The following is a 24,161-nucleotide window of genomic DNA, read 5'->3' as shown; positions in this document are numbered from 1 at the left end:
TCAGATGGATCTGTTTGGAACATCCCGCCCCAAGACAGTGGACTACACATTCTTTTCAAGTGCACATTCTTTTCAAGTGCACATGGAATGTTACCAGGACACACAGAACATTCCCAAGGACAGATGACATGTTAGTCCACAAATCTCAACAAATTAATAAAAAAAACTGATATCATATTATGCATTTTCCAAATACAACAGTATAAAGCTAGCAATAAATCACAAGAAAAAAATTTAGAAGAAAAATAAAAATATATGGAGACTAAATAACATGCTACTTAACAATGAATGGTCAACCAAGTAATGAAAGAGGAACTCTCAAAATAGATGGAGACAAATGAAAATGAAAACACTATTGTCTGAAATCTTTGAGATGCAGCAAAAGCTATTCTAAGAGGGAAGATCACAGCAATATTATCTTACCTCAAGAAACCAGAAAAATCTCAAATAAAGAACCAGCCTTACACCTAAAGGAACTAGGGGGGAAAAAAGCCCAAAGCCAGTAAGCCAGTAGAAGGAAGGAAATAATAAAGATTATAGCAGAAATAAGTGAAATAGAGGCTTAAAAAAACAATAGAACAGATCAATGATGCCAAGAGCTGGTTCTCTGAAAAGATAAACAAAATTGATAAGTAAACCTTTAGCCAGACTCACCAAGAAAAAAAGAGAAGACTCAAATAAATAAAGCCAGAAATGAAGGAAAAATAACCACAGAAACACAAAGGATTATAAGAGAATACTATGAAAAAATATATACCAACAAATTGGACAACCTTGGAGAAATGGATAAATTCCTAGTAATATAGAACATTCCAAAACTAAATGAGGAAGAAATAGAAAATTTGAACACACTGATTACTAGCAATGAAATCAAATCAATAATCACAAACTCCCAAAAAACAAAACCCAGGATCAGACAGCTTCACAGGTGAATTCTACCAAACATTTAAAGAAGAGTTAATGCCTGTTCTTCTCAAACAATTCCAAAAAATAGAACAGGAAGGAAAACTTCCAGATTCATTTTACAAGGCCAGCATTACCCATATACCAAAACCAGATAAAGTCACAAAATTTAAAAAAAAGAGAGAGAGAAAAAAAAACTATAGGCCAATGTCTCTGCAAAACATAGATATAAAAATCCTTAACAAAACATTAGCAAACGAAATCCAACAACACATTAAAAACATCTTTTCACCATGATCAAATGGGTTTTTTTCCTAGGGATGCAAGAGTGGCTCAATATTGGCAATCAACATTGATAAATCACATTACAAAAGACAGGATAAAAACTGTATGATAAAGAAGCAGAAAAAGCAATTGACAAAATACGACATCCATTCATTAGTAAAAACTCAACAAGATGGGTTTAGAGGGAACACACCTCAGCATAATAAAAGTCCATATACGAAAAACCCACAGCTACATTCAACAGTGAAAAATGGAGAGATTTTCCTTTCCATTCTCACCACTTTTATTCAACATAGTACTGGAAGTCTTAGCCACAATAATCAGACAAAAAGAAATAAAAAGCATCCAAAATGATAAGGAAGAAGGTAAACTGTCACGATTTACAGATGACATTATAGTATAAACAGGAAACTCTAAAGACTGCACCGAAAAACTATGAGAACTGATAAATGAACTCCATGAAGTTCTAGGACACAAAATTAATATACAGAAATCTGTTGCATTCCTACACACTAAAAATGGAAGTAGCAGAAAGAGAAATTAAGAAAACAATCTCATTTACAATTGTACCAAAAGTCATAAAATACCTAGTAATAAATTTAAGTAAGGAGGCAAAAGACTCATACTCTGAAAACTATAAGATACTGATGAAAGTAACTGAAGATGACATAAATGGAAAGATAGACCAAGCTCATGGATTAGAAGAATCAATGTTGTTAAAATATTCATATTACCCAAAGCAACCTGCAGATTCAATACAATCCCTATCAAAATACCAACAACATTTTTTCACAGAACTAGAACATATAATCTAAAGTATAGTTATATGGAACCACAAAAGAGCTCTATTCGCCAAAGCAATTTTGAGAAAGCTGGAGGTATCACAATCCCAGATTTCAAGATATACCACAAAGCTAGGAATCAAAACAATACAGTAGTGGTACAAAAAGGGACACAAAGAACAATGGCACAGGACAGAGCTCCTAGAAATAAAGCCATGCTTATATGGTCAGTTAATCTACAATAAAAGAGGTAAGTTCGTACAATGGGGAAAGGACAGCCTCTTCAACAAATGGTGCTAGAAAACTGGACAGACATGCAAAATAATGAAACTGAGCCACTTTCTTATACCATACACAAAAATAAGTTCAAAATGGATTAAAGACCTAAATGTAAGACCTGAAACTGTAAAACTCCTGGGAGAAAACATAGTAATTTCTTTGAAATTGGCCACAGAAACATTTTTCTAGATATGTCTCCTCAGGCAAGGGAAACAAAAGCAAAATTAAACTATTGGGACTACACCAAAATAAAAAGCTTGCGCAAACCAAAGGAAATCATCAATAAAATCAAAAGGCAACCTACTGAATGGGAAAAGATACTTGCAAATAATATATCCAATCAGAGGTTAATATCCAAAGTACTACCTAAAGAACTTACAAAATTCAACACCATAAAAACAAACCAGGCAATTAAAAATGGGACCTCAATAGATATTTTTCCAAGGAAGACATCCAGATGGCCAACACACACATGAAAAGATGTTCAACATCCCTCATCATCAGGGAAATGCAAATCAAAACTACAATGAGATCATCACCACCTCACACCAGTCAGAATGGGTGAAATAAAAAATACAAGAAATAATAAGTGTTGACAAGGATGTGGAGCAAAAGGAAACTTCCTGCACCTTTGGTGGGAAGGCAAACAGGTGCAGCCACTGTGGAAAACAGTATGGAGGCTCCCAAAAGATTAAAAATACAGTTACCATATGAGCCAGGAATTCTACTACTGGATATTTATCCAAAGAAAATGAAAACACTATGCACCCCTACATTTAGTGCTGCATTATTTACAACAGCCAAGATATGGAAGCAACCCCGTGTCTACTGATAGATGGATAAAGATGTAATATACATACAGAAGACATCTTCCATCCATCCATCCATATATATCATGTACTATTACTCAGCCGTAAAAAAAGAATGAGATCTTGCCATTTGTAATGATACAGAAGGACTCTAGGGAGTATAATGCTATGTGAAATAAGTCACTCAGAGAAAGACAAATACTATATAATTTCACTTACATGTGGAATTTAAGAAACATAACAAAGGAACAGCTAGCTACCTTACCCACATCTCCACCAACCAAAAAAAAAAAAAAGAAAAGAAAAGAAAGAAAGAAGAGAGACCATCCAAAAAAACAGAGTCTTAAATAAAGAGAGGTAGGGGTGCCTGGGTGGCTCAATCAGTTAAGTGTCCAACTTCACCTCAGGACATGATCTCACAGCATGGGTTTGAGCCCTGCATTGGGCTCTGTGCTTACAGCTCAGAGCTTGGAGCCTGCTTTGGGTACCATTTCTCTATCTCTCTCTGCCCCTCCCTCACTCACTCTCTGTCTCTCTATCTCTCTATGTCTCTCTCTCTCAAAATTAAGTAAATGTTAAAAAACTTGGGGCGCCTGGGTGGCTCAGTTGTTTGAGGGTCTGACTTCAGCTCAGGTCATGATCTTCATGGGTTCAAGCCCCGCACCTGGAGCCTGCTTCGGATTCTGCGTCTCCCTCTCTCTCTACCCCTCCCCAGTTTGCTCTCTCTCTGTCACAAAAATTAAAAAAAAAATTTTTTTAATTAAAATAAAGGGAACTAGCGGTTGCTAGATGGAGGTGTCTGGGAGGAGCAGTGGAAAAAAAGGGACCAAGAGTGCACTTATCTTGATGAGCACTGAGTAACGTATAGAATTGCTTTCTTTTATTTATTTTGAGAGAGAGAGTGAAAGCATAAGTGGGAAAGAGGTGGGGGGGGTAGAAATCCCAAGCAAGCTGTGTCAGTGTCCCTGATTAGAACTGTTTAATAATTATACTGTACACTTTTCAATAAAAAGCACAACATTCTATGTTAAACTGTTCGCATTCTATGTTAAACTGTTTCCAGCTATTTGCTGCCTTTACTCTAAGATTACATATTCCTATGTGATGTGCATTCTTCCTGGTATATTCTTCCCCTTACTGATGCTCGTTTTGGTCACGCTACTTTGGTGAGTAGAAGCAACTGATGAACGCTGCCTCTGAGAGGGAGCTTTAAAAGTTACAACAGCATTTGGCCATCTCTTTTTCCTATGCCAAAAGTCTGAGATGTCCTAAGTTAAGAGTCTCAGGATAAAAAGAACACAGAGCAGGGTCACAGCCAACCTTCAAAGGACATGTATCACAAATGAGAAATAAATCTTTGTTTTTGTGAGTCAGGGACTTTGGGATTGCTTTTTCTGCAACATAACCTAGCAAAGGTTGAGTAACATGGATTTAAAACCTACAAAAGTTTGGGGTGCTTAGCTGGTTAAACATCCAACTCGATTTTCGCTCAGGTCATGATCTCACAGTGAGATCGAGCCCCACATCCATGCTGAGCATGGAGCCTGCTTGGGATTCTCTTCTCTGTCCCTTCCCTGCTTGTGAAGGTGCACTCTCTCCCACTCAAAATAAATATACCTTAAAAAAAAAAAAAACCTACAGAAGGCAAGATGGCGGAGAAATAGGGAGTTCCGTACTTCCAGCCTTCATCTCTCAAATAAAGAAGGGCTGAAGCCAAAGACCTCTGAACCACAAAACTCTGGGAGGAAAAGAGAGTCCACTAAGACAGCCTCACTGGTGCCTGACTGCGAACTGGGGAAGATAAAAGTGAGCCAGGACATGGAGGCACGGAGGGGAGGGAGCCCCTTCTGCGGAGAGGCAGAGGGAAGACAAAGAGCAGCTGGGGAATCACAGAACTGTACCTGGAGAAGAGAAAAACATTAGCCGGGGACAGAGAGGGATCCTATCATCCCATATCTAACCACGGGGCTTTCAGAGAGAGATCCCATCTCTAACTGCGGAGCTTTCTTTGGAGTGGGTGCCCCAGTCCCGGAAATTCCCTCCAGGATAGACGGAGTAAGCAAGGGACACAGTCGGCCTCAGGAGGAACCGGTCCTCTGCTCCATCCCCTGCTCGGACCCTTGCTAGAAAGTGCCCCAGCTTGCAGGATTACATTTCAGATGGTATCATTAATTCACAGGGAATAAGAGCTCGAAATGCAGTTGGGTGTGGGACATAGTACATGCCCCACCTTGGCTTGACCCAAAGGAGTGTTTTGGAACACCTGATTTGAGAAGGCGGGGGGGGGGGGTTGTCATTTTTCTCCCCATAACCACCAAGGCGGGCCTCAAGGAGCGGCCAGTGGTATCCACAGTGGAGTCAAGACACGCCTACAACAAACCACAGCCATCTGCACTGGGTAGCTGCTTTTTTACCAGAGTCCAGATAGATGCTGTGGAAACAGCCCCTCCCCCAAGATCACAGGGATGCACTGCTGTGATTAACTGTAGATCAATTCTTGCTGTTCATATATATTCTCCCTTATCTCATTCTTATCTCTTCCCTCCTCTGGACCAGGTATTCTGGTTATAGGTTTGCTTAAACAGGCATATTTAATCCATTCTCTTGATACATATTCTACACCTCCTTTGTTACCTTCTTTTCTGAAAAGATCAGACTATATAGTTTCTCAGGGTAACATGATCTTAACATTATCTTTGTTTTTTTCTCCTCACCTCCTGCCATATTCACTCTTTTCTCTCTCTGAATTAAGCCTTTTAGTCTCTCTGCCAGGTCAATGTTCAATCTCTCTCTCTCTCCACCCCTGTCACTTTTCTCTTTGTTTATGCTCTTCCATCAGCACTGCCTCCACCCTGCTCTTTATTTGTAGCTGGGACTTCTGGTTTTATGCTTTTAGATTGTCCTTTGTCTGTTGTTGCTTTTGTTTTTGGGGTTTTTTCCTTCTTCTCCCCCCTCCTCCCCCGCCTTTCCTTGTTTGTTTGATTTGATTGTGCATTTGTATGCTTTTGTTCCCTGTCTGTTTTCCTCTCCAGAGCTACCTCAAGAATCAAACCAAAGTACAAATGGTGGAGAATCCCAAATATCACTACAAGTAGGGAAATATAACCAAAGTCACAACAAGAGAGACCAAGGAACACCATTAAAAGAATACTTCCTGAATGGACAGGCCCTGGGCAGTCTATAAGCCTCATTTAATATAGCAGTACTCGCAAGGCGCAGAGCCCATAACAAGCTTTTAAAACTGACAGGAGACAGAAAGCTAGCCAAAATGATGAAATGGAAGAACTCTCCTCAAAAAAAAAAAAATTCCAGGAAGAAGTGACAGCTAAAGAATTGGTCAAAACAGATATAAACAACATAACTGAGCAAGAATTTAGAACAACAGTCATAAAATTAACCGCTGGGCTTGAAAAAGGCATAGAAGACAGCAGAGATGCTATCGCTATGAAGATTATGAATCTTAAAAATAGTTACGATGAATTTTAAAAATGCTATAAATGAGGTGCACAATAAAATGGAGGTGGCCACTGCATAGACTGAAGAGGCAGAGGAGAACAAGTGAATTAGAAGACACAATTATAGAAAAAGGAAGCCAAGAAAAAGAGAAATTGATCCAGGAGCACTAAAGGAGAATTCAAGAACAGAGTGATACAATCAAACAGAACAATATCCTTATCATAGGAATTATGGAAGAAGGAAAGAGAAAGGGACTGAAGGTGTACTTGAACAAATTATAGCCAAGAATTTCCCAAATCTGGGGAAGGAAACAGACACTGAAATCCAAGAGGCACAGAGAACTCCCCTCAGACGTAACTTGAATCAACCTTAGGCACGACATATCATAGTGAAACTGGAAAAATATAAGGATAAAGAGAAAATTATGAAAGCAGCTAGGGATAAAAGGGCCCTAACATAGAAAGGGAGACATATCAGGGTAGTAACAGACCTATCTACTAACTTGGCAGGCCAGAAAGGAATGGCAGAAAATCTTCAATGTGATGAACAGAAAAATATGCCACCAAGAATCCTTTATTCAGCAAACCTGTCATTCAGAATACGAGAGATAAAAGATTTCCCAAACAAAAATGAAAGGAATTCATCACCACCAAATCAGCCCTACAAGAAATCCTAAGAGGGACTCTATGAGGGAAATGTTACAAGGAACACAAAGTACCACAGGCACCACTACAAGCATGAATTCTACAGAGAACACAGTGACTCTAAACCCATATTTTTCAATAGTAACACTGAATGTAAATGGACTGAATGCTCCAACCAAACGACATAGGGTATCAGAATGGATAAAAAAACAAGATCCATCTATTTGCTGTCTACAAGAGACTCATTTTAGACCTGAGGACACCTTCAGATTGAAAGTGAGGGGATGGGGAAATATCTATCATGCAATTGGAAGTCAAAAGAAAGCTGGAGTAGCCATACTTACATAGGACAAACTGGACTTTAAAGTTAAGGCAGTAACAAGAGATGGAGAGATCAACTAGACAGAAAATCACTACAGAAACAAAGGACACGAACAACACATTGGACCAGATGGACTTGACAGATACATTTATTTTTTAAATTTTATTTATTTTTTTAATAGTTTATTGTCTAGTTGGTTTCCATAGAACACCCAGTGCTCTTCCCCACAAGTGCCCTCCTGCATGACCATCACCCCCTTCCCCTTTCCCGCTCCCCCTTCAGCCCTCAGTTTGTTTTCAGTATTCATGAGTCTCTCATGATTTGCCTCTCTCCCTCTCTCTAACTCTTTTTCCCCCCTTTCCCACCCCATGGTCCTCTGTTAAGTTTCTCCTATTCCACATGAGTGAAAACATATGGTATCTGTCCTCCTCTGCCTGACTTATTTCACTTAGCATGACACTCTCAAGGTCCATCCACATTGCTACAAATGGCCAGATCTCATTCTTTCTCATGGCCATGTAATATTCTATTGTGTATATATACCATAGCATCTTGATCCATTCATCAGTTGATGGATATTTAGGCTCTTTCCATCATTTGGCTATTGTTGAAAGTGTTGCTATGAACATTGGGGTACATGTGCCCCTATCCACACTTTATATCTCACAGTGTCCTCAGGTCTAAAAGGAGTCTCTTGTAGACAGCAAATAGATGGATCTTGTTTTTTTATCCATTTTGCTACTCTGTGTCATTTGATTGGAGCATTCAGTCCATTTACATTCAGTGTTATTAATGAAAAATATGGATGTAGAGTCATTGTGTTCCCGGTAGAATTCATGTTTATAATGGTGTCTCTAGTACCTTGTATTCTTGGAAACACTTCCCTATAGAGTCCCCCTTAGGATTTTTCATAGGGCTGGTTTGGTGGCGATGAATTCCTTTCATTTTTGTTTGGGAAATCTTTTATCTCTTCTTCTATTCTGAATGACAGGCTTGCTGGTTAAAGGATTCTTGGCTGCATATTTTTCCTGTTCATCACATTGAAGATTTCCTGCCATTCCTTTCTGGTCTGCCAAGTTTCATTAGATAGGTCTGTAACCACTCTGATAGGTTTCCCCTTCTATGTTAGGGCCCTTTTATCCCTAGCTGCTTTCAGAATTCTCTCTTATCCTTATATTTTTCCAGTTTCACCATGATATGTTGTGCCAAAGGTCGATTCAATTTATGTCTGAGGGGAGTTCTCCATGACTCTTGGATTTCAGTGTCTGTTTTCTTCTCCAGATTGGGGAAGTTCTTGGCTATAATTTGATGAAGCATCCCTTTAGGTCCTTTTTCTCTTTCTTCTTCTTCAGGAATTCCTATGATTTGGATATTGTTCCATTTGATTGTATCACTCTGTTCTTGAATTCTCCTTTTGTGCTCCTGGATCAATTTCTCTTTTTCTCAACTTCCTCTTTTTCTATACCTGTGTCTTCTAATTCATCTATTCTCCTCTCTGCCTCTTCAATCCATGCAGTGGCCGCCTCCATTTTATAATGCACCACATTATAGCATTTTTTAACTCATCACAGCTATTTTGAAGATCCCTAGTTTATGTATCAATAGCTTCTTTGATGACTTTCATGCTTTTTTCAGGCCCAGCGATTAATTTTATGACTATTGTTCTAAATTCTTGCTCAGTTATGTTGCTTATATCGGTTTTGAGTAGTTCTGTGGCTGTGACTTCTTCCTGGAGTTTCTTTAGGGGAAGAGTTCTGTTTCTTCATTTTGGCTAGCTTTCTGTCTCTTGTCAGGGTTAAAAGCTTGGTATGCACTCTGCTACAAAGTTGTCATCATCAAGACGGTATGGTATTGGCACAAAAACAGACACATAGACCAATGGAATAGAATAGAGTCCAGAACTGGACCCACAAATGTATGGCCAATTAATCTTTGACAAAGCAGCAAAGAGTACCCAATGGAAAAAAGACAGCCTCTTTAACAGGTGGTGCTGGGAGAACTGAACAGCAACATGCAGAAGAATGAAACTAGACCACTCTCTCTCTTGGGATGCCTGAGTGGCTCAGTCGGTTAAGCCTCTGACTTCGGCTCAGGTCAGATATCACGTTCGTGGGTTCGAGCCCTGCGTCAGGCTCTGTGCTGACAGCTAGCTCAGAGCCTGGAGCCTGCTTCTGGTTCTGTGCCTCCTTCTCTCTCTCTGCTCCTCCCCCTCTCATGCTCTGTCTCTCTCTGTATCAAAAAATAAATAAAACACTAAAAAAATTAAAAAAAAAAAGAAACTAGACCACTCTCTTACACCATACACAAAAATAAACTCAAAATGGATGAAGGACCTGAATGAGAGACAAGAAACCATCAAAACCCTAGAAGAGAAAGCAGGAACCAACCTCCTCATCTTCAGCTGCAGCAATTTCTTACTCAACACATCCCAAAGGCAAGGGAATCAAGAGAAAAAATGAACTATTGGGACCTCATTAAGATAAAAAGCTTCTGCATGGCAAAGGAAACAATCAAGAAACCTAATAGGCAACTGATGGAATGGGAAAAGATAGTTGCAAACGACATATCGGAAAAAGGACTTGTATCCAAAATCTATGAGGGACTCAACAAACTCCACACCCAAAAAACAAATAATCCAGTGAAGAGATGGGAAGAAAACATGAATAAATACTTCTCCAAAGAGGATATCCAGAAGGCCAACAGACACATGAAATGATGCTCAATGTCACTCATCATCAGGGAAACGCAAATCAAAACCATACTGAGATACCACCTCACACTGGTCAGAGTGGCTAAAATGAACAAATCAGGAGTATATAGATGCTGGTGAGGATGTGGAGAAATGGGCACCCCCCTACACTGTTGGTGGGAATGTAAACTGCTGCAGCTGCTCTGGAAAACAGTGTGGAGGTTCCTGAAAAAATTAGCAGAACTCCCCTATGACCCTGTAATAGCTCTGCTAGGAACTTACCCAAGGGATACAGGAGTGCTGATGCATAGGGGCACATGTACCCCAATATTCATAGCAGCACTTTCAACAATAGCCACATACGGAAAGAGCTTAAATGTCCAACAGATGAATGGATCAAGACGATGTGGTATATATATATACATACAATGGAGTATTACATGGCAATGAGAGGGAATGAAATCTGGCCATTTGTAGCAAAGTGGATGGACCTCAAGGGTGTCATGCTAAGTGAAATAAGTCAGGCAGAGAAGGACGGATACCATATGTTTTCACTCGTAAGTGGAACAGGAAAAACTTAACAGAGGACCAAGGGGGTAGGGAAGGGGAAAAAAACTAGTTAAGGAGAGAGAGGGAGGCAAACCATAAGAGGCTCTTAAATACTGAGAACAAACTGAGGGTTGATGGGGGTGGGGGAAAGGGGAAAACAAATGGGTGATGGGCATGGAGGAGCTCACTTATTCGGATGAGCACTGGGTGTTATATGGAAACCAACTTGACAATAACCTATAAAAAAAACCTACAAAAGCTCAATTTATTCCTATTTCTTTCTACTGGAGATGAGTAAGAATGATTCCAAAAGTCCTTCCAAATCTTTACATACCACATAGAAGCTTCATTTGCCAATATAACTTCAACATAACAATAGTTTCAACTTAAAATTCTGATTACAAATTCCAAATATTACTTATTTATACATTATATACAAAACTCCAAGTATTACTTACAAATTATATACATGTGTTGCTGTACTAATACATCATACACATGATAAACACAATGAAATAGGAAATTTTAAATAACTGGGTAAAATCAAAATATATGGTATGAAAATATTTTTTAATAGTATGGAACCTTTTTATTTTGGCTTATTTGTGAATGAATATGTTTATTTCAAAAAAAAAATACCATTACACTTTGGATCCAGCCTTTCAAAGATCAGACTCCTGGATTTAGTTTATTTGCTTACTTGGTTTAAATGGATATCATAGCTAGAGAAGATAATTTACAAAGACACAGATATCCAAAATGGATCAGCCCATCTTAGGCTCTGCTTGCTAAATCCTGATACCATCAATTTCATTTACCCATTCTAAAATAAAAATGTAATAGTATTTGCTTTCATCAGTCAACATCTCACCTGCTCTCACTACATCGGCCTTTTAATGATTCTCTTTCCATCCGTTTTTGCCTACCTCTCTCCCTCCAATTATTCTCTAGTGAGCAGTCAGGATGATCTTTCTGAAGTACAAATCTGATTGTGTCATTCCACTGCTTTAAACTGTTCAGTGGCTCCCTAATGCTCTTGAGAGAGAATTCAATGTATAATTCGGATAATATAGACTTACTCAAGACTTCAGTTCAAACCACAGCTGCCAATGCAATCTGAGCATCCTGACAAAGCTGCAGACTCCTCCTCAGAAAAATGGAGACACTACCTCTTTTAAAAGCTACGGGGATTACATAATTCAATATAAAGAAGGCTTTAAGTCTCCCAAACAATGAGAACAACGTCCTTTCATGAGAGCAATGCTACTTCTTCTAACAATGCTACTTCATGGCTTCATGGCGTCAGGTCCCTGAACTTCCCAAGATGTCATTCTAAAATTCTTCTAAGTCACTAATCAAATAAAGTAGTCACCAGATTTTCCTTAAATGATTTATCTTGGTTTCCCCCCACTCTTATGAACACATCTTCATTTTATTTTGAAGGAAGCCACCTAACATGCAGACTGCATTTACTGCCAAAGAGAACACTAAGCTCCTAGTATGCAGCTCTTACTATGTGACATAACAACAAACAATAACTGTGTAAACTATTGGTTAAAGAAGCCAGTACCTGCATGGCCATAGGTCCTTGGGGCATCTGAGAGCTGTAACTCATCCCTATCATGCCTTGTATATTAGGCTGCACAACAGAGACCATAGGAAATCCTTGCTGCTGCATTGGCATCAGTCCTGCTGAAAAACATAAAGTCATCATTAAAGTCAATGTATTTCGTTTTATTTTACTTTATTTTTTTAACATTTATTTTTGAGAGACAGAGAGAGACAGAGCGTGAGCAGGGGAAAGGCAGAGAGAGAGAGAGAGAGGGAGACACAGAATCTAAAGCAGACTCCAGGCTCTGAGCTGTCAGCACAGAGCCCGACGTGGGGCTCAAACCCACGAACCAAAGATCATAACCAGAGCCAAAGTCAGACGCTTAACCAACTGAGCCGCCCAGATGTCCCAAGTAGTCAATACATTTTAAAGTTTATTTTCCAAAAACTCTAAGTATATAAACAACGTGTTACTTGAGAGGGAGCACAATTTAGTGGAAAAAGCACAGGCCATGAAGTGGGACAGGCTTGAATATGAATGCCATCAGTTAGTTACTAAGCTATGCGACCTTAGGCAAGTTTCAAAACTTCATCTGTAAAATGAAGATAACAGTATCTTTCTATGGAATTTTTGTACATATTTTAAAAATTAACATATGGCCTAAGAGTGACATTTGGCCTTTAAGATAAACCCCAGCAACCTCTGCCCTTTGGTATTCATACCTTTTGCCATACCCTCCCACAGTGAACAGGGCTCACCAGTATAACCAATAGGATATGGCAGAAGTGACAATGTGTAACTTCCAAGGCTGCTGCTTTTTTTCCACCCCCCCAAGACTACTTCTTAAAAGCCACTGCACCTTCCTCTTTGCTCTGGGGAAAGTTACCGCCACATCATAAGAATATTCAAGCAGTCCTACGGAGAACCCATGTGGCATGGAACTGAAACTTCTTGCCAAAAGGCAGCACAATTTGTCATCGTATGAATGAGCCATCTTGGAAACAGACCACCCAGCCCTAACAAACCTTCAGATGTCTACAGCTCTAGTTGGCATCATTGCTACAATGTCTTTGGCCCTGAGTCAAAACCACCCAGTGAAGCCATTCCCAGATACCTGATCTGCAGACACAGTGTCAAATAATAAAATGTATTTTTTTAAGTTTTGGGGTATTTTTTACATAGCAGCATATAACCAATACAATAACATATATACTAACAGCATGAACTCTGGATGCCAACTAGAAATGTCGCTTAGTACCTCTGCCACTTTGAGTAACTTGCTTAACTTCTATGCCTCAGTTTCTCATCTGTACAACTGTTTAATACCTATTATGCTTGAAGGAAAGATCTTCTTCTCCTTCTTTATATGAATAGTTAATATAACATTTACCACAAACAGCCATCAGCATGACAAGTAAATGATGCAATGGCAGGAAAACGATCATGAAAGTATGACTTAGAGTATCTCCCCAATTTTTCTAATTTAGTATTCCCAAGAGCAGAGGAGACTACAGAAACATTCCTTTGGGAATTTAATAAATACTAAGTGCCTACTATATTTTAGGCACAGTTCTAGAGAGCTAGTATACAACTGTGAATGAAATAAAATCCCAAGGCGTCTGGATGGAGTGCGTTGGTGGTATAGTGGTGAGCATAGCTGCCTTCCAAGGCGTCTGGATGGCTCAGTTAGTTAAGGGTCCGGCTCTTGATTTCAGCTCAGGTCATGATCTCATGGTTCATGAGACTGAGTCCCATGTCGGGTTGACATGGAGGAGCCTCCTTGGGATTCTCTCTCCCTCTCTTTCTCAAAATAAACAGATAAGCTTAAAAAACAAAATTCCCTCCCTGTGCTGGACACAAATTTCAATCCAACTTTGTATTTCATTACATCTATGTTGTTTCTAACTAATTAAAAAAAAATTAAAGGTCTGAGACAGTGTACCATGCTTACCTTGTGCGTTCTGTGAACCTTCAAGGTTACTTATTCACAGTTTAATTTCAGAAGCAAGAACATCCACATTTATAAGTAACATAAACAGAGGCATTCATTTATTCATTCTATCATTTATTCAAATATTTGAGGGCTTACTCCTCGTCAGGCACCATTCTAGGGACACAGCAGTGAACAAAACCAGGTCCTTGCCCTCATGGAACTTACGTGTTTTCCCTTTTGTCTCTTTGGACCTAAAGTTTTATTCATTTGAATTATTGTTATTTAATTCTTGAATGGGTAACGCAGGGATCTGGTACAACATTTAAAGGCGCAGAAGTTTGCACAGTGAAAACTCTGGTCTCTCTCTCGTCCCCTGTTCACCAACTCATGATCTCTTGATGACCCTTCCTGTCAGCTTCTCACATACGCAGTCAGAAACAACCCATGCATAATTTAAAGTCCTCTAATGACTGAAAAGTCCACCCTAACATATTTCACAAAAAGAGAAAAAAAAATCTCAAAACAATTCCAAATCCCGGAAGAAAATATCAGGCAATCTTTGGGGTTCTCTTCTTGATCTACATACATAGTTTTACTTGAAAGTTTATAAAAATGCAACATCTTGAGCCATAAAAAGGGATAATTGTAATGTTTTCCTAAAGAACAAAAGATCTCAAACCATTCTATCTAAATCTGGGACACATCTAATTACAGATAGTTTAAATAATGCATAAATGTGAGCACAATGAAGACAACTGACCCTTGGAAAAATTTACCTGAAACTCAGTCTCCACCACTGATTACAAATGGAGACGAAGTCGGTGTGAGCCACTGACCACCTGCTACTGAGCCACTCGCTATGTTTTGTCTCTATTGGTGACCTGGAAGTCTGTTTCTCCAGCAATTCTACCATAAGCAATCAACACTGGCTTTGTGAGAAGGGCCGGCTTTCACAGCAGATTGGTATGTGTCGGGGGTACAATGAAGGGGGTGTGAGCAGAAAGAAGAGAAGGGGAGACATATTCTTTCTGTGACTCTGTGTCCCAGCAGCACAGTCTTCCCTGAAGACACAGCTAGACCTGACTTTGATGGGGTCTTGTCTAAAAGAGAAGGAATGCACCACTAAAGAAATGGAAAAAAATAAAACTGAGACTTAATTTATACTGAATCAGAGTATGTAATCTTCTTATATACATAAGACCAAATTCATACAGAGAAAACATGGTAGTATAAAAGAATTTTAAAAGTTCTTGTATCCATTCAAAAAACATCCACAGAGGCCCTATAATCTTCTGTGAGCACACCGGGTGCTGCAGAAACCAATGAGCATAAGGCAGACATAGCCGCTGCCCTATGGAGCTAACAATCTAGAATTACACAATTTTTGAGAAATTTCAAGAATAGCTGGCATACAGGTTCAAGACTACAGAAAACTTTTCCTCTATTTGGCAGCAATAGGACTTCTCTAGCCAATTAATTCCCATGTTCAGAAACATTAATAGTGATAAATAAAAGTTTAAGATTTCAGCTTTCACCTACCTTGTGGGGGTCTTATTCCACCTGCAACAGGAAACATGAAGCTAAAAACAGAAGAAAACAAATCAGGATCTTCATATGTATAAAGATTTCAAATAAGACATGTAATTTTTTTACATAAACAAAAGAACTGTGGACAGGGTCCTGCCATTTGTTCTGGAGTACAACACTGAACCATCCGGGATCAACACAGACTGAACGTCCCCAGGAAGCCTGGCGGCATGTCAGTGCAGGGAGAAAAGTTTGGAACTAGGAAACAGAAGATGCTGAAACTAGTCCTGGTCCTGTCACTGTGTGACTTTCTTGGATTCTAATTTCTCCATCCATAAAATGAAAAGATTGGATTATATTCAATTCAGCAAACATTTACTGAGTAACTACTACATGAAGGAACTGAGTTAGTGCAGTCTTGTTGAAGACATGCATGCAGGCTACTAACTTGAACATCGAACAAAGTGTGCTATGAGAGGTCCCAAATACTAAGAGATGAAAAGAAAAAGATTAATTTGATGGGTTATATCTCAGAGACTTTTGTGAAGGTATCTTTTAAGCTGAACCTCGAAGAGAGTCGTACTATATAGTTTGAGCAAAAGCTCTGGTGCCAGAGCTTTGTGTTTAGAGATTTAAGATTGAATAAGTAACAGGATTTGAGAAGCAAGCAAACAGTAGAAGACCTTTAAACGTTTGATTTTACTTTGAATATATGAACTCGGAGATTAATTGTGGTAAAATAGGCATAACCAAATTTTACCATTTTAACTGCTTTAGGTGTATAGTGTGTACCATTAAGTACACTCACAATGTTGTACAACCATCACCACGATCCATTTCCAGAAAAAGACAATACCAATTAAACAGGACCTCCCCATCATCCCCTCCCCCAATCCCTGGTAGCCACTACTTTTTGTCTCTTAGAATTTGCGATCCTAGCTACCTCACACTAAGTGAAATCATATGATACTTTGTATCTAGCTTATTTCACTTAGCATAATGTTTTCAAGGCTCATCCATGTTGTAGCAGGTATTAGCATTTCACTCCTTTTTATGGCTGAATAATAAATATTTCATTGTATATACATACCACATTTTGCTTATCCATATATCTGCTGATAGACACTTGGGTTGTTTCCACCTTTTGGCTGTTGTAAGTAATGCTATGAACATTCGTTTACAAATATCTGTGTGAGTCCCTCTTTCAATTCTTTTGGGCATATACCTAGGAGTGGAATTGCTAGGTCATATAGTAATTCTGCGTTTATTTTCTGAGAAACTGCCAAACTGTTTCCCACAACAGCGGCATCATTTTATATTTTTACCAGCAATGCATGGGGTTCAAATTTCTCCACATCCTCACCAACACCTGTTCCTTTGTTTTTGTTTGCTTGATAAATTATGCTAAGGGGTATGAAGTATTATCTCACTGTGATTTGGATATGCATTTCCCTGATGTAAGAGGTTCTAAATAGGAGAGTGAAATGATCAGAAATGTGGTTTAAGTTTTTCTAGGAACAGGGTAAGGCGGAGAAGATTTGAAGCAAAAACAACCAGCAAAAACATTAGCATGATAATCTTTTTTTTTTAAAGCTTATTTATTTTGAGAGAATGTACACTTGAGCAGGGGAAGGACATAGAGAGAGGGAGAGAGAGAATCCCAAGCAGACTCCATGCTGCCATGCTGTCAGTGCAGAGCTGGTGTGGGCTCAATCTTGCAGACCATGAGATATTGACCCATGAGACCATGAGTCATACGCTCAACCAACTGAGCCACCCAGGAGCCCTCTACCACAATAACCTTAGTAAGATATGAAAAGAGCCATAACCAGAACAGTAGGACTGGAAAAGATGAGGTCAATGAAAGCTTTTCAAAAGGAAGAATCAAGAGGACCTGGCAAATATAAGAATGGGGAAAATCAGTGAAGCAGCAAAAAGAGCTGAAGATGATGCTGAGATTTTGAGCCTGAGAAAATGGCAAGGATGGTAATGCTGTTTCCTAAAAGAAGGAACACTTCAGTAGGTTGGGGGGAAAGGTGGTAGGTGCGCATCCTTGAGGAGCGATCTAGCAGGCAATCAGAAAAGTATCTCAAGCTAAGAAACGAGACTAGATAAATCTAGCTAGGCTCTTTTAATGTTTATTTATTCTTGCGAGAGAGAGTAACAGAGCATGAGCAGGGGAGGGGTGGAGAGAGGGGGACACTGTATCAGAGGCAGGCTCCAGGTTCTGAGCTGTCAGCACAGAGCCCACCGTGGGGCTCGAACTCTCATGACCTGAGCTGAAGCCGGACGCTTAACCGACTGAGCCACCCAGGTGCCCCTAGCTAGGCTCTTTTAAATAAAAGCAAAACAAACAAACAAACAAACAAACAAAAACATAAGCTCTGGTTGTGAATGAAATAGCCAAGAGAATGTGCACATATAGGGAGAAGACAACAAAGAGCAACTTGGAGAATTCTTATGGTGACAACTGAGGAGGGGATGGTCACCGAGGAACCAAGGGACTTGGTTATAACTGCAAGTTATAACTAAGGAAGAACCATATTTCAGGAAGAAGGAAGTAGTTGCCAGTATTTAATGCTGTAGAAAAACTGATCAGAATGAGGATTAACAAGAAAAGATCACTGCTTCTAAAAATGCCAATCTTTGAGTAGACAGTTTCAAGAGGAAGAGAAACTCTTGGACATATAGGGAAAAAGGTTTAGGATACAAAAGATATGCTTAGACACAGCCTGGCAGCAAAAGGGATCTGCTTTGAAAAGGAAGAGGGACTTCTTTCTTTGAGAATGGAGGGAAAGAAAATGGAACAATTCAAGGAACAGAATGTCTGAGTGGGAAAGATTCTTAATCTGGGAGTCGAGGATCTGAAGGGGGTTTCAGATCATCTTTAAAGGGTCTCATGAAATCCAGGAATTATTTGCCAAATTTATGTGTCCTTGCATTTTTCTATTGTGAAATACCCCCCTTCCCAGGATAAAAGGCTAAAAACCAAACTTCACCGTCTTTTGGCTCTAAAATATTTTTAATTAAAATATAATATGAAACAACAACAACAACAAAAATGTTATCAGGTGGTTTACCAAGTTCTAATTGGACATCTATCTGGTTACATGTTATTCATAGCTTTGAAAAGGATCTGAACTGTTAGCAAAGTCTACTGCTGACAAGCAGGCACCCAAAGAGAGGACTGAATAGGAAACAGCTTTTCCACACTGCACACAAGATCCATAAGCTAAGTAATTTGTTAACTGGATAGAATGTTTAAACTGAAAGTTGAAGTTTGATAGTATCATTTTTTTAAAAAAGTACTCACATACACTAAGAGTTATAAACTTAGAAGCAATGCACTTAGATCAACTTGTCAAGATTTTTCCAATGCTTAAAGATTTACAGTTACCAGTATGGCTTAGTGGCTAAGTAAAAACTGGAAACTCAGGTTACGTTTTTTCCAGTTCGGCCATAAATTAACGGTAAAGCTCCATGCAAACCTCTTCAACCACCCGTCCTGTTTCCCCTCTGTCAAATGAGGACACAGCACTGCAAGTCTGCCGAGGTCCCAAGACAATCAAACAGACAAGAATAAATGTATAGACATGTAAAGGTCACCTTGAAAACATAAACAAAAACTAAATGAAGAACATTACTGACAAACATGACTTGCTCCAGTAATTGTTTAGCAACCCAAACCCCTTAGTGACCCATGTACCATTCATATGATTCTTTGGGATGTTAAGACCAACAGCAACATGTTTCAAGACTGGTTGGACATGCAGCTAAGACACTGATAAGACAGCATAAGTTTGACAAAAAACCCAAAACCAACCAGACAAAAACCCCCCAAAACTGGGCAGCAAGATGACCAACAATTTATTTTCAAAGGTAAAACCCACTATTTATTACTGACAGTCCAGTATGAAAGCAGCACAGAGGTGTGCCTGCCACATGGCTAGCTCACTCATGTCCCGCTGCAACCCACCACCCCACCCCCAGCTACTTTTGCTACCAAACTGCACTTCTCAGACTCCCAACGAAACTTCCTCAAGGATCTCCCCACCTCCAGAATCTATGAAATACAGCTCCTATAGCACAGGTGAGGTGCATCTTCCTAAAGGACCATTGGATAAGGCCACTCTGGGGTTAAAACTATGTAATGATCCCCATTAAACTGAATTTCCTTAGTTTATATCCAAGGCCTCCTCCTGTTTCAGCACAATTGTTTCAGTTTTATCTCACAAAACTCATCTCCCACTTAGTGCCACAATCCATCTGGCCTCCCTGAGACTCCCCTTGCATTCAGCAGGCCTTCACATGACATCTCCTATGACAATCCCTTGACCCCTTCTTCTTCCTCCAACGGAGACCAGGCTGAAACAGTGCTTTGCTTTCAATGTACCCTGAATCCAAAAATACTTACAGAATGTTTTCTACGTTAGAATGTGCTAGAAGCAGTGGAAGAGGAAAAGATGAGGAAGTCCTTAAGGAATTGATAAAAGAGCAGGAAAAAAACAGACAAACGATAACATCCCAGAAGGATACAGACTAATCAAGATCTTTCAACAATTTTTTCTCTGTTTTATTTGTCTTAAAAAATTTTTTTTTCCTACTTCGCCATCTCTTGGGTAAATTTTGCCCTTTTTATATAACTCTACCATTTATTTTAAAGTAGCCCAATCAGGATACCTATCAAAAGTAGGTTAACATTAATAAAGCTGGAAATAAAAAGCTGCCATTGCTTTTTGTTTAGTCTCTCAGAACAGAAACAAGTATCTAAGAAAACTGGTTCCTTATAGCTTCTGGATTTTTTCCACTAAACGCTGAGAAAGGTTGTCTGGCTCTTTTTTGCTTCTCTTAAAAATATACTTAGGCACCATAACGTTAGAAGCCAGAATACTGTTCTTTGTTGAGCATGCAGCTTTTCAGCCCCAGAAAAGTCTCCAATGTACACAACATTTACCATACATTTTTCAAGGTAAGGATCATTTTAACTACTTTTCCTTCCCATACATCTTCCAGAGGTTTAGAAGGCAGATGTTACTCCAACCAAATTTTATAGATACAAGAAATTTTAAAATCAATCATTCTAACTTCATCACAACTCAGGCCACACTTATTTTTAAAATGTGTGTTCCATGAATGGTGACATTAAAATATACTCTAAGGAAAATGAGACACTCAACTTTCTGCGCCTAAAGTCCTCTCCCTCTGTCCCCAACCCCCCAAACAGAAACCAAACCAAACAACCAAAAGAAAACCCCTGGGCCTAAAATACCAAATTGTTTTAAGTTTATATTTTCCTCAGAACTTAGTGCTATGATTAATCACACACTTGATCAAATTACTGCCACTCGAGAACATTTTAGAAACTGTCATCACATACTGAAAATACATTATTACACATTTGTTTTCTGCAGCCCAAACCTGAGTTATAAAAGACTCTGATAAAACAGCATAAATTAGAAAACAAAACAGTTTTAAATCTAAAGTGAAAGATGTATAGAGGAAACAGAAATTGGGCTGCACACAGGTGGGTTTACTCAACAGCCACTGCCTTTTTTCCCCTAGCCCATATATAAACACCTGCAGGAAATAACTTTAAAGTCTTTACACTTCAGTAGTGTTTGTGACTGCAAAATTAAAACACTGCTTATCAAAGAACTAGCACTTCGTTTTCCAAAAATAATTTAGGATGCTGAAGATAAAAAGCTAATTTTATCTTCAAATGTGTACGCACTATGTGTTGGCTAACAAAACAAACTCAGGATAGGTCATTATAAAAGTGGGGTGAAAACTTCCCAGAACAAAATATTTCCTTAAATGATGAACTTGTCAGGTTGCAAACGTTCTTCTCCTTTACCGTTTTGGGTATGAGAACCACAGGCAATTATTATAGGACAGAGGGCAGATTTGTTTAAGGGCTAAGTCTGGAAGCTTTGTTCTAATAACTGCGTAACTGCTGTTTAAAAAGTGATTTGATTTTAATAAAGGGACAAGACTGAAGAGTTACGTCTACAAGAGCCCATTCAAACGTCTTCAGATTTTCCTGCCGTTTGTCGTGTGTTCAGGAGACAAAAAGGACAGGACATTCTAAAGGGGGGAAGAACGAACAGTACGCACACACCTCTTGCAAACAGCATGTTCAGCGCTGTGAGCAGATTTTTCACAGCCTCCCCGCCCCTATCCCTGCTCAAGCCCGGCAAGCCCCGGGAAAGAGAAGTCCGGTCGCTCGGAGCCGTCAGGGCTACAAGCGAGGCGTCGGGGGTGCTGCTCTCGCTAGCCCGGCCGGGTGCCAGCCCGGACGAGCGGACCCTCACCTCCCGCTCCACGTCTCCTCCCCGCCCCGGGACGCTCTCGCTCGCTGCTCGGCCCCACACGCGTGCCCCTAAGCCTGGGAACCAGGACGCGGATGTCGGGCACCCTTACCCCCTCGGCCTAGATCCCTAGGGGAGCCCTTTCTCCGTGCCAAAGAAAAAGGGGGCCGAAGCGGGCGAAAACTGTCATAACCGCCAAACAGCCCTCGCCCCGGCGGGGCCAGCCCTGGGACCCGGCCCGGCTCTCCACACCCACCTGCCTGCCCCGGCGGCCCCCGCGCCGGCTCCCGCTGCCCCGCCGCCGCCAGCTCCTGCTCCCGGCCGCAGCGCCATCTTACTCCGGGGCCGCCGCCGCCACCTTACAAGCAGCTGTCAGCTGAAGACAGCCACTTCCGGGGCAAAAGCCAGCCCCACCAAGCCGCGGACTCGGCGCCGGGGCGGGACCGTGCGCCCACGTGATCCTCCGCGCCCAGAGGAGGGCGGGGTGGGGGTGGCGGCGGCGCGCTCTCGCCACGTGACTCGACCGCCGCCGGGGGTCCTCCAAGTGTGTTTCCAGTTCTGGAGCCGGGCGGCTCGGGGAGCTGATTCATTGTCTGGCAAGGCCCTCTGCAGGGCCTGGCGGGCGGCCCAGCGGTAAAGCGCTGTCGTTCCTCAGTTTGAAAAACCACCTTGTTGGTTAAGGGAAGCGATCGAACCCGCTTTGAAAACTGGAATGGTGGGTACACGAGTATTCCTTTATGATTTTTACACATAAATAGATGGATCCTGGACGCTCCTTTGATTGCTTCACAGCGCTGATGAGTGATCTTTCCAGTTCCCTTCCCCCACACCCCAGAACCCCGCAGCTTCCTTTTGGTACCCACCCCTGAAGATGAAGGTATTTAAATTTTAATTTAGAAAAGCAGCCCAACGCACATTATCCCAACCCATGTATAAAACTCCAACGTGCTTGTGTTTGGCTCTGCCACCATGCCACCCCAAATCCCTGTTTTCCCGTTACTTGCAAGAAGGGGCAAAACAATGGTGTTTGGATAGCAGGTCATCATTACTCTGAACCCATCCGGGCATATTTTTACTGATTTTTCTTTTTCCTACGCGATCTAGTGTGAGTAAAATATGAAAGTCCAATGTAAACTTTTACAAGTCTTTAAGCAGTTTTCTTATTAGCAAGTAGTGAATTAATTATAATTAGTTTTATCTTTCATTCTTGCCTTAGGTCTTTACAAGGAAACCATGTTTTTAAATGTTTATTTTTGAGAGAGAGTAAGCGAGCCCTCACGGGCACACGCACCGAGCTGGAGAGGGACAGCTGGAGGGAGACAGAGGATCCGAAGTAGAGTGGGCTCTGCTCACTAAACAGAGAGCCCATGCAAGGCTGGAACACGCCAACTGTAAGATCAAGACCTGATTGGAAGACAGATGCTTAACGGACTGAGCCACCCAGGCACTCCCAGGGAAACCATTTACAATAGTTATCCTTTATGGGGCACAAGTCACTGGTTGAGAAACAATTTTTTCAAATCTTCAGTGTCCCTAAGAGTCAGTATTGGAATTTTACAGAGGAGAAAACTGAGGCTAGAAGTTGTAATTTGTCCAGGTCATAGAGCTGCAAAGCAGCAGGACCAGGATTCCAGTCCAGGTGTTTCACATAAAAGTCCTTGCTCATTTCACTAGACCAGCTATTACCTGTTCTCTTTCCCTAACTAATTTCATGACTCCTCTTCTTTAGGCCAAACTGGAATTTGTGTAGCCTATAGTTCCAACCAATATAAAGATGCTAAATTCAGTAGGAATCCACTGACAAACTAAACTGCTACAACTTGATGTCACCACTGTTATTTAAGGAGGGTAGCTACACAGGAGAAAATAATAAAAAAAAAAAAAGGAAATAAAGTCAAATGAAGAGGCTATACCAAGGATCACGGAAGAGGTGATCCCTTGTCTCCGCCTACATACTTTGTTCTGCTTTGCCTGTGGAGTCCTCTGTCGGCTAGACTTAGCACCAGATGTCAGCATTCCGTGACATGTTAGATGCCATCCTTTGATGCTTCAGCGCTTGGGCCTTATGTGTAACATGGCACTTGCCACTCCATTTGTTCCCTTACTCTATACGCACTGCTACA

The 24,161-nt window shown here is 40.4% G+C and overlaps 1 protein-coding gene across 11 annotated transcripts in view; it reads right to left on the bottom strand.

Annotated features, from left to right (window-relative positions):
- Window positions 1-22,468, bottom strand: part of SYNRG (synergin gamma) — a 96,398-nt gene extending 73,930 nt beyond the window's left edge. For 9 of the 11 annotated variants that reach the window (XM_029929354.1, XM_029929356.1, XM_029929358.1 and 6 more), the window contains exons 1-3: window positions 22,295-22,468; window positions 15,743-15,783; window positions 12,289-12,410 (exon numbers count right to left, since the gene is read on the bottom strand). In XM_029929354.1, coding sequence (XP_029785214.1) covers window positions 12,289-12,410; window positions 15,743-15,783; window positions 22,295-22,371 — 240 coding nt within the window. In that variant the 5' untranslated portion in view covers window positions 22,372-22,468. The remainder of the gene's footprint in view (window positions 1-12,288; window positions 12,411-15,742; window positions 15,784-22,294) is intronic. The other 2 variants (XM_029929355.1, XM_029929362.1) reach the window with 1 other exon arrangement.
- Between the last annotated feature and the right edge of the window lie 1,693 nt (window positions 22,469-24,161).

Source organism: Suricata suricatta, chromosome 17 (genome assembly GCF_006229205.1).
Source record: "Suricata suricatta isolate VVHF042 chromosome 17, meerkat_22Aug2017_6uvM2_HiC, whole genome shotgun sequence".
In the NCBI taxonomy this organism is placed as follows: Eukaryota; Metazoa; Chordata; class Mammalia; order Carnivora; family Herpestidae; genus Suricata; species Suricata suricatta.
The sequence above is the reverse complement of the archived record's forward strand: the minus strand, read 5'-3'. Positions and strand labels throughout refer to the sequence as shown.